The sequence below is a fragment of the Stegodyphus dumicola genome, chromosome X2, assembly GCF_044657685.1.
Source record: "Stegodyphus dumicola isolate Sdum_Otavi_A_Nest chromosome X2, ASM4465768v1".
Classification (NCBI taxonomy): Eukaryota; Metazoa; Arthropoda; class Arachnida; order Araneae; family Eresidae; genus Stegodyphus; species Stegodyphus dumicola.
In genome coordinates, this window is record NC_140781.1 from 124,968,230 (window position 1) to 124,980,467 (window position 12,238).

Genomic DNA, 12,238 nt, shown 5'->3' on the forward strand with positions numbered 1-12,238 from the left:
GATTTTCCACAATTCTCCTTTTAGGCACTAAATTTACCTCTTTGCAGAACCCTCTTTTCAATGATAATTATTTAATCGTTGATAATGTGGGGATAAAGGCATTAAGCCTATGAGCCTCGTAATTGAACCCTTCCTTGGTCTTTGGTGCCGCTGAGAATTGTACTGCGGGCCATAGGTTGCCTGTTGTAGACACTTGAGGTTCTGTTTGGTACTAACACACAGCCACGCTTGCAATTTTTGTCTAAGCCAAAGAAAGGTATTGGGGAATTGGCATCAATAAGTCTTGAGAGGTGTATGTGCAGTATTCAAAATAATGTTTTATAAACACAAATTATGATTATTATTAGAAAATACAAGTTGAAATTTATATTATAATGAGCAGTGGAGATATAGAAATATATATCCGGCAGAAATGTCCTTGGTCCAAGCTTCCTGCATCTGTGAAACAGGTATTGTTACTTGATATATTGCAGACGATTCTACATTTTTATTTGTTTTTGTTTTTATTGAAAGAAGAGAAAAAAATGTTTGATAGTAATTAAAAGTACCGTAAAGTTTTTGGAGATAGCTGTGAGCATTATGAACGAAATTATATGAACTGTTGTTTCATTTCTAATATGTATAGGGAATATAATGTGCCGATAAACTTAAAATCAATTCGAAATACAATATATTAATAACCAAATCATGACGCATCTTCGAAGTTAGAAAAGCACAATTAGCACGCAGTAAATATATTATTGAAATCATGGTACATGGTCGGAACCAGTGGCGTAGCTAGAACTCTTGGGCCCCGTGCCAAAAATTTTCCTACCCCCCAATAAATTTACTGTGCTTAAAAAAAGGGGGGGGGAAGTCTAGATTTGCGGAGATTTTTAAATAAAATCCAGTAGTTTTACATGCAAGTATATTTCAAGTTTCTGTATAAAATCTGTGGCAAATCCAAGTTTTTTTCCCGCTTAATTTAGCAAGCTAGTAAATAACTGGTTATGTTATAAACTGAGAGACAAATTGATAGGTAAACGTACAAAAAAGAAATTACACTAATATATAGCGCTCTGTGATCAACTGAGCTTATGAACATGACTTATGCAATAATATACAAGTCATAAATAAGAACTTTTATAATGTAAATGATACATTTGTTAAATATAAAACATATTTAGCTTAATCATCACGAATATTAACTGCAAAATTGGAGGAAAGTGCAGAATCGCAAACTCCTTGCCGCGTTTTTCAGAAGGGCACATACACAGTAAACATGTACACGTCGACCTATTTTTATTTAAAAATACATCCCAGAAGTGCTCAAAAATGGCATTGCGCACACTCTTGACTTTATCCATGTACACTGCTTTTTTCTCATAAATTAGAAAAATTTGCACGAAAATGCAGGAAAATTTTGTGAATCTTTAAAGTCGGTAAAAAGGACAGTTGATCTTTGGATTATGGTAACTTGGCGATTTTTTGGCGAAAATTTGGCGACCAACTCTGCTATAGCAACCCTCTATTTTTTTTTCGCCGCCATTTTGTCTTCATGAAGTAAAGACATGTTTCTTTTCTTTTTATTTACTGAACACTTTTTCCAACAATCTACTAGCTGAATTACACTTATGCTAGAAATTTTATGTAACAAAACTGCTTAATCATGACAAATATTAACTGCAAAATCGGGGAAAAAGTGCACAATCGCAAACTCCTTGCGCATTTTTCAGAATAGCACATACACATAAACCATTTACACGTCGACTTATTTTTACTTAAAAAAACATCCCAGAATTGCACAAAAATGGCATTGCACACACTCTTAACTTTATCTATCTACATTGCTATTTTCTCATAAATTACAAAAATTTGCACGAAAATGCAAAAAAATTCTGTGAATCTTTAAACTCGGTAAAAAGCACATATATAAAATTACCTGATCGCGAAAATGTATGTACCCTTTCCAAGGATGAACATTTCCACGTATAAAATAAATAAAATATCCAAAAACTTTTACCTCTAACTTATCTATTATATTATAAACGTCACCAACGAATTCATACCGCAAACATTACAAATGGTTACAAATACTTAGTGTCAAATATTTAAATTATTTCCATACACGTTTACTTCAACCGAAATGTATACCAAATTCCTACAGACATAAAATTCACAAAATAACTATCATTTAATTAAAATATCACTAAACCATGTACACGTCGACTTATTTTTACTTAAAAAAATCACAGAATTGCACAAAAATGGCATTGTGCACACTCTTCACTATATCCATGTACACTGCTTTTTTCTCATAAATTAGAAAAATTTCACGAAAATGCATGAAAATTTTGTGAATCTTTAAATCCGGTAAAAAGAACATATATGAAATTACCTGATCACAAAAAGTATATACCCTTTCCAAAGATGAACATTTCCACATATAAAATAAATGAAATATCCAAAAACTTTTACCTCTAAATTATCTATTATGTTATAAACGTCACAACGAATTCATACCGCCAACATTACAAATGGTTACAAATACTTAGTGTCAAATATTTAAATTATTTCCATGCATGTTTACTTCTACTGAAACATATTCCAAAATGCTACAAACATATAATTCACAAAATAGCTATCATTTAATTAAAATATAATTAAATTAAAAAACACTACTTAAAATATAAATAAACACATACATTAAATTAATAAAAATTAACTTAAAATCTTAATTACTTTAAACTAATTCATTGCTAATAAAAATTTTCCAATAATAGCATATTAATTTATTTATTCCTTATATTTAGAACAGTGCATAAAAATAATATCCTCAGATGATTAAAAATACTAACTTACCTAATCTTCTACAGAATCTTGAGTGCATGGCGGATCATAAAATATCCATTTTCACCAGATTTCTTGCACCGCCATTCAAACTTATCTGTAATATCTTTCCTTTCACACAATCTCATTTCATTCCTGCATGTTGGACATTCATACTTATCCGCAATTAATCCTACACTCGTACACCATTCAAGCAATTCTTTTGGATTATCAGATAAACGCAATAAAAATTTCGAATTCACTTTAGATAGGGCCATGGGATCCAAAAATTAAGCAACACTGTTTCACACAACACAGAATGAAGCTAAATACAAAATGCTATAAAGTACTGCAGATATTTTTCCAAATTTCCCCCATTTTCCGATTAAAGAGCTGTCATTCGTCCATAAATGTCACATGACATATCTCATGATCTCTCATTTCTCTCAGACAAAATAATCCGTAATTGGAACTGGGTACTTCTCACATTATTGCCAAAGTCCTAGGTAGTAACCTTTATCACCTACCAAAATGTCGCCAAACTGCCTGTTACCATATTCCAAAGATTAGCCGAAGTTAAGTTCTTTGAAATACTTCTGATGCTTATATAGACACAATGTTGTATTTAATCGTATATGAAAGAAAACATTATTACAGGAAATGTTGTGTGGAGGCAGTGTTTTCTTTTGCCAGCTCTTGTTTTAGATATGTAGCAAATGACTCATAAAAGAAGAAAACAAAACAAAGCTCATACCATACATGTGTGGTAAAAACAGGGCATACACTTGGGATGTTGACTGTGTTGCTGAAATTTATAGTAATTCAAATGATACTGATTTTAGTATTTAAGTGAACAAATCCAAAAAATAATAATTTTTAGTCGGAGAAATTACTTAAATCATTGTTAATAATCAACAGATTGTTTATTATTTAGTTGACTATTATCCATGTAATTTAATTTCAAGCAAATATGCTTATTTAGATTTTAAATTTTTACCAAATTGTTTCAAAAGAATAAATAGTAAAGTTAAATTGGTAAAATAATTATCTTGTGCCACTACTGCAAGGAATGAGATTTCAATTCAAGAAATTCTCTATCTTTATACAAATAGAGAATTTGTTGAATTTAAAGTATTACCAATATATACAATTATTATAAAGAAATATGTGAGTTATCTGGCATTCATTCACATAAAACTAAAATACTGTGATATGTGTGCTTTGTGAGCATAGTATTTAATTATTTACAGATCAAATTTATGAAGCCATGATGTAAAGACAACATAAAAATATACTTAACCAGTAAGAATAAAAATTTACAAAAGGGGAGGAAAATGTTTAGTTTATTTTAGATATAGTGCGATACTGAATAAAAATATGGATACTCAGATAGTAGCACAACCACCTTAGTAGAAATCAGCAAATTTTTAGAATATGGCAAGCTCTGGAAACCATGTGCATAATAATTCTTCAGTTTTAATAAGGAATATCATCTTTTTTTCACATGTTCTTTTTGTGTGCATTTCTGAATATCTACAGCCCCAGTTTCAGTATTCAGTAAAACTGATCAGTTTTTGTGAAGTGTGTCAATAGTCACCTGATGCATGTATGGATCACATATATCATCGAGTCATATTTGTTACACATTTTACATTTAACTGCCATTGTATTAAACAGTGTGATTAAGTATCTGTAAAAATGTAAATATCAGCCATCAAGAAATTTTGTTCAGAAAATTTTTTCTTTCTTATAAAATGTTTCTTTTTTATTATTATAAATGAAAAGTATCTGTGAGCATAAAGATAGCCAAACATTTGTCTTTTGCCAAGTCCACATGAGTTTGCAGTTTTTCATGGAAGTGCAGCTAATCAGAAAGTACCTTACTTTGTGTCGCATTCCAATTATTTCGATAACCAAATCATATACTTTTTGCCTTAAACTCAGTTTTAAAGTCTACTCTTCATGTCTGAGTACAGTGGAAAATTTGCAATAAAATTTCTTCAGTAGAGCAGTCAATACTTTACATAGCCTGGCTTCAATCAGTCTAAATTTATTATAGTCCAGTTTGATAATTCCAAAACAAACTACCCTATCTGATGGCATATAAGACACACCCTTATTTAGAAGGCCACACACAAGGGAAAAAAGTTTCAATAGTCCGGAATAACTTAAAATGTGGTTTCTTTTAGTTCTCACTTTTTGTAAAAGCCAAATAAACAATCATTGAATGCAATTACCTAACATATTTTTATTAAAGAAAATTAACAAACAGCAAGCTATTTTGAACACGATATGTAAATTTCAATAATGATTAAATGAATGAACGGCAAGCAATCAAACATAATACAAAATAAAGCAGAAAGAACAAAAAACACAGTTTCAAGGAAAATGTTGCCTATCATGAAATTAGACTTTAATCACTTTCAAAACCATAAAAACCCTTTTCACTATCATCATCATCGAAAACAAGAATATCGTCATCACTACTGTTTCCGTCATCGCTAGTATCACCTTCTTCGAATAATGCATCATCTTCAGTTTTGTCAAGGGCATTACTGATTCCGCACTTCTTAAAGGACTTAACAGTTACTTCAGCCTTTACATCCTCCCAAGATCTTTTTACCCACTCACACACTTGTGAAATAGAGCACCGCTTCATTCTACATGAGGGTGTGATGTGGCTCTCCTATCCACTTGTTCCATCATTCTCACACTTTTTCCTTAAATGGCTTATTCACCAATACATCTAAAGGCTGCTATTGGCTAGTCAGTCCACCAGGAATGACAGCTATCTGGGTTTTTAATTCTCTTGCTTTATTCTTTATGGTTTCAGTTCTATGGGCGCTAAACTGATCCAAAACCAAAAGAGAGGGTTTTCTTAAGAGTCCACCAGGTCGCCTCACCCATACGTTCTGTAACCACAGTTTCATTCCAGCTTCGTCCATTTAGCCTTTCGGATGAACATGAACAATTACACTTGTTGGAAGTTTTTCTTTCGGATGCATTTTTCTTTTGAATATGAAAAACGGCAGTAGTTTTGTGCCATCAGCACAACATGTTAGAACTACCATATATCGGGTTTTTTCATGACCTGTGGTTTTTATGGTTATAGATTTAGACCCTTTAATACTCACAGTCTTGTTGTATGGTACATCAAATGTGAGTGGAATTTCATCCATATTTCCTATTACCAAGCTCAAAAGAAGTTTTCTTGCGTGCATTTATAACAAACCTATGAAATGCTAGTATTTTTTTCTTTATAATCTGCTGGCATTTTCTGTGCAATAGCTGTTTTTGTGCGCATTGATAAGCCTTGCCTTTTCATGAACCTGTAGCACCAGCCCTCAGACCCTGAAAAGTTCTGATTCCCATGTTTTTCTGAAAATCCTTTGGCCTCATTGATTATCATTTTGGTTGAAACACTTATCCCAGATTTCCTCTTATCTATCACCCACATTTTTACAGCATTTTCAAGTTCAGGCCACGATGGAGCTAGGCATCGAAGGTTATGTTTTTGTTTTTTAGCAGTCTTCAGTTGATCTTCCTTCAGTCGCCAAGTACGTATCAGTTTTTCGGTAGGTGGTGGACAGAAATGCCTTGCTGCTGCTCTGTTTCCATGAATTTTGGTGTAATTTAACACTCCTAGTTTATACTGAATTGTATAGCTTAATCTCTTGTTTCCTGTAGTCATATTTTCCAGGGTATTTTTTAAAACAAATAGTTTTAAGCACCGCTACCAACATGTTTATACAGAGTAGCACCGATACTGATACGTGTGTCGGCTGAGTCAATCTACGTAAAGAAGGAAAGGCTCCATAGACGTAATGTGACCGTCGAACCTGTTCGAACTTTGACATCAGCTTCAAGCTTTGGCGCTTTTTGGCGACAGATATTTCACGCATGCGCAAAATAATTATGGCAGATGTAGAAAAAGTTATGTGTGTCTAGACCTTTATCCGGGCTAAAAATAGCATTCAGTATTGAAACTTAACCTGTGTCCTTCACATATAAGACGCAGGTAACGTTTTTGAGACCAAATTTAGGAAAAAAAGTGAGTCTTATATGCCGTCAAATACGGTAATTTTTATTACCACAGAATTAAAATATATTATGAAAAATCAATATTCAAAGTAACTTTTGATGTTATTGATTCTGTTAATGAGTCAAGGTGTCATTGGAACATTTAAGGCCAATTATTTATGTTTCATTTTTTTACAAGTCATAAAAGTTTCTGCAAAAAATGTTCCTGCTATAACAGAATTTCGGAAAAGCTGCAATATCAGAAACATTGTAAAAAATATAGGTGAAGCATGACATGAATTAATGGCAAGCAGTATGAGGGCAGTAGGGAAAGATATATTAGCCTGGACAAATGATTTCCCTGGTTTCGAATTTCACTTTGCTGAAATCACTAATAATGTGGTGGAAATTTGAGAGCAACTTGGTTTTAATGTGTTAGATTCTAACACTGTAAGTGCATCAAATTGATTTCTAATGAACTAGGTAATGAAACAACTATTAATATAGATGAACTAAAGAACTTCACTGAACAACATGCTTATGAGGAATGGGAGGACAACTTGTTGTTGATTGTTGTCATTATGTTGTTGTTGCTGCCTGCGCAAGAATTAATAGCTAACAAACGCAATTTGTCAGAACCAAAAAAAAAGGGGTGAGGGAGAGAAGCAAAAAACCCCCAAATTGTGCATAATCCAATCCAACCAACCAAATCGTTTTCTTCGATAAAAAATTGCCAATTCATACTAAGATGGCTATTATATTAAGTATCAAAATATGTTGCAGTCGAGATAGAATAATGGAACTAATCTCTCCCTTAAAAAAAAATCTTTGAAATAAGTTACATAATTTGTTGTTCAGTGCTTTCATATAGGACCACTGCAGAATGGTGTCTTATCATAAAGATTTTGTACTAGCATTCTTATGCTTATTCATATTCTTATGCTCTCCAAGTACACTGACTTCTAGAAGTTAAGCATGCAATGCAAATTAGCAGCTTTCAAAAGCATAGTTAAATTTGACTGTCTGAAAAGTGCTGTGGATGCAAATGGCAGTATATAAATTTTATATGTTACAGCCAATGACAATTGCCTTTCCGATCACAAGTCCGAGTGGCTAAAGACATCAGGATTCTGGAGTGTTTGAAAAGGTTTACTTAAATGCTGATATGAAGTGTTTTTAACTTTTGTAGGATAATTTTTTATGATGTTCATGTTTCTACAACAAAAGTGATAACAACAGATAGTGACTTAACTAACAGATACAACTAACTACAACAGATGGTGAGGAATAGCTGGCATGCTTTTGGATGCATTGAAGCAGGACAGTCAAACAAAGATGTTGCTGTTTTTTTTTGATGCTGATCATTCGGTAATTCTGCAGACCTATGCCCAGTCAACCAAGTTAGCCCTTTTTGCAGATTGCTATAATAGCCAAGTGGAATCAATGAGCAGCCTCCATAACTGTTACATCCATGGTTGCAACATCACTTAGTTAGACAGTATGTGCCAATGCTCTGCAAAGAAGGCTTCATGTGAAGGGACTGTACACCAAATACCTAGTATTTGTACTACTTCAGAAGTCAAACAACAAAAATGAGCGTTATATTTTCAAATTGTCACAGGACTAGTTTCGATGGTTTTACCAAACCACCATCCTCAGCTGCAAAAGCACAAAAAAACGAGATAGGATATAATTATTAGATGAAAGCCTGGATAGAAGATAAGCTAGTGACGCCATCTGTTGATGAAACCAGAACTAAAACATAATTTCTTTAAAGGCCGAAGGCAAAGATGGATTGGAATTAGGATCGTTAACTAGAACAGAAAGTTTTTTTGTTGTTTGACTTTTGAATTAGTATTTGCTTGGCGTGTTATTGTGTCTTAACCTAGTATTTGTATTTCACTCGCAGAGTTGTAGAGGGCTGTTTAAAGTATTAGGTTTACAATATTGCACAGCTCATCAGATATGTTTTGCCTATGGCTTGATTGTGTGCAGTAAATGGCCAAATATTTAAGGCCAGAGATAGGTGTTACTCAATCTGTTAATTCATTTTATACTTCAGTGTATTGTTAACTGGATTTATTTTCGAAAATTTTAATTCCAGGAATATGCACTGTGACCTTAAAAGTACTTTATATGGCTTTTACTTTCACATTCGTTGGATACAGACATATGTCTCTGATAGCAAAAATATTTTGTTGGATTCTGATATTTGTATTTTGATGTTTTCAAATTAAAAAAAAAGAAAATTGGTTTTATGAAACATAGAGATTTAAATTTTCATGTAGCCCCCATATTTATATTTATAAAAATTGTGAATAAAAATGTATTTCAGGGTGCCTCTTCGCGAAAATTGGTGATTTTTGGTGATTGGGCAGTAAGGCACAGTTTCAAGATGACCTCTACACAAAACCAAAATGACAAGTCAAAGAATTGCACAAACTTAGTGTCCATGTCCACATTGATCTATTTTCACTTAAAAAAAAAAAAAAAAAAAATCGGATAATTGCACAAACTCAGCATTGTGACTTTCTTTGCCCATGTACACACTCATCTACTTTCACTTACAAAAATCAGAATGATGACATCATATAATGTTAAAACAAAGTTACTCATCATCAGAATTGAACAAAATTTGTAGCTAATCGAAGCTCAATAAACTGCATTTTAAATCACACGAAATAATGTAGGAAGGAAATACATGTTATCACATATATGCTCTAAAAAAAGGAAATATTTTTTGACTTATTTAGAAATTTCTGTGTCTTCAGTCTGTGCCACACAAAATTTCTTAACAGCATACAAAAACGTTCTAAAATTATCTGAACTAGAATATGCATACTGCCGTCACCACATAAATTCACAAAAATAAGAGTAAAAACTATCCTCCGTAGTGCCAGACTGTCGGTGACATTTCTTGCATGAACCTTTCTTGCGGCAAATCCATTTAAAGCCTCTTTACATTCGACCATACGCATTTCCTTCGTACAAATAGGACACTTATAATGACTACTAAGTAAACCTTCATTTACACACCAGTCAGTTAATGCTTTTTTCCCTTTCATTCCAAATTGTACACAACTTCAGATTAATCACATCACATACAGCCATTTTCCAGTGTATTGAACAAAATAAGCAACATACTTTCTAACCGGCATCCAATGCAGAAATAAGCCCTTATAAATATTTCCCCATCGGTCAAATTTGCTACAATCACGCATTCAATCACATTATAATAGGGTTTCCATAACGTTCAACTACACAAGTTACCATAAATTAAACAACAATTTGTTGATAAATGAAACAATAACTTGGCAATAATCCAAGGGGCTCCCTAAAATATTCACTAACCAAATTTTGTAATCTTTATGAAAAAATAAAATACAAAAGGTACGAGAAAAATTGACCAAGCTAGTGAGTTTAAAAATTTGGCATATTTTACATAATTTTTAATTTCTCTTGAGGGCCCAATTAATTAATAAATAAGAATAATTAAAACTGATATTTTCCTCTTAAATGCTATTCAGTGATATTCTTTTGTGATTTACCAGTGTATATATATCATTTTTTAGTTTATAATTTTGTTACAATTGGTATGTCGAAAGAATTTCACTTAAGTAATTTATAAGTTTATAAATGCTATAGGTACATTATTAATATTCCCATGGAGTTTTATTACTTTAGAATCATAATCTAATTTAGAATCATAATCTAATATTCATAATCAATTTATTAAACTAGAAATATTTTTTATTTTTAATCTAATCGAATAATTTTACGAGTTGGCTATTTGCCAATACTGGGCTGCCTCTGTTTTCTAGAAACTAATTCTCTAAGTTTCTATAAAAAGATCTTCTTTTTGGAAAAATAATTTAAAAAAAAGGAATAATTTTTTAACGACAAAGCATAGAAATGCTCATCACTTAATCTGTTAATATCAGCAATGATTTTTAAATGGAGATTTTATTTTTAATTATGCACAGATGGAAATGTTTTACTTTTCAGTTTCTTCAACTTTAAAATGAAATACCTCCCTCAATTTTTGTCATATGAGAGTCACACATTTTTGTATTTCATTTTCCATGATGAGTATAAAATTTTCCTAATTATAAGAGTCGGGGGGGGCATATGTCTCCCTGACTCTTTATAAAATGTTACATCTTGTAATTTGTACAAAGTAAATTTGTTTAAATTGTAAAATGCTAAAACATGAATATTTACATAATTTAAAATGCACTGGTGTGCAAAAATTAAGGACGAAGTCGAAAAATTAGCATATCAGTTGAACGAAGAGGCAGAGCGGACAGAAAGACCAATCAGAAGATTAAGTAAAGTGATGTACGGTAGCACATGTGCAGATATGCAGGTAGACGTAATGGGGGAGTGTCTGAGTAGTATAAAGCATGTTGTCGGTGTAAGATCAGTATTTCTGGCAAAGAGATTGCACGCCGTATAGCAGTTAAAATCACATCGAGTTGCTGCTTCAGCGAGAAATGGCGAATAATCAATCTGTTAGACGACATCTGGATGCTTTTACCCGTGGTCGAATCATTGGGAAGTTGGAGGAAGGCCGCAGTGTGACAAGTGTGGCTGCAGAGTTCGGAATTGCTCACAGCATCGTTTCACGACTTTGGAGACAATCTCAAACTACAGGAACAGCTATCCGGGGGTTTAGTAGTGGTCGTCCACGAGGAACCACACCCGCAGATGACCGGTATATTGCCTTACAGGCCAGAAGAAACAGGCGGGGCAGACAGCGGGAGAAATCGCTAGACACACGACACAGGCGACTGGACGACCGATATTGCGTTTTACCGTGGCCAGAAGACTGCACGGTGGTGGTCTGTTTGCACGACGTCCTGTCCGGTGTGTACCTCTAACGCCTGCCCATCGGAGAAGGCGTTCTCTGTGGTGCCGGGAACACTGGAATTGGAGAGACAATGAATAGGGACGAGTACTCTTTACAGATTATCGCATACTCATCTGGAGAGAGCGGGGAAGCCGCAATTATCCCTCGAACATCATTGAAAGGGACAGGTATGGAGGTGGCGGTGTTCTCGTTTGGGGAGGCATCATGCTTGGTAGTCGTACAGACCTTCTCATCTTCGATGCAGGTTCAGTCAACGGGACCCGTTATTGTAACGAGATTCTTCTTCCATATGTGCGTCTTTTTAGAGGCACTATGGGTCCGCAGTTCCTTTTCATGGACGACAATGCACCATGTCATCGCACAGTAGCTGCCGAACAGCTCTTAGAGAGTGAGGATATTGAATGTATGGATTGGCCGGCACAATCTCCGGATCTCAATCCGATCGAGCATGTATGGGATTTTCTAGGCAGACGATTGGCAGCTCGTACCTTACCACCAGTAATGATTCCGGAGCTTCGATTGGCGCTGCAAGACGAATGG

The 12,238-nt window shown here is 33.7% G+C and overlaps 1 protein-coding gene across 2 annotated transcripts in view; it reads left to right on the forward strand.

The window, feature by feature from the left end:
- The first annotated feature begins 268 nt into the window (after positions 1-268).
- Positions 269-12,238, forward strand: part of LOC118197094 (protein FAM91A1) — a 169,635-nt gene continuing 157,665 nt past the window's right edge. For both annotated transcript variants that reach the window (XM_085809656.1, XM_085809657.1), the window contains exon 1: positions 269-449. In XM_085809656.1, the coding sequence (XP_085665782.1) occupies positions 375-449 (75 nt within the window). In that variant the 5' untranslated portion in view covers positions 269-374. The remainder of the gene's footprint in view (positions 450-12,238) is intronic.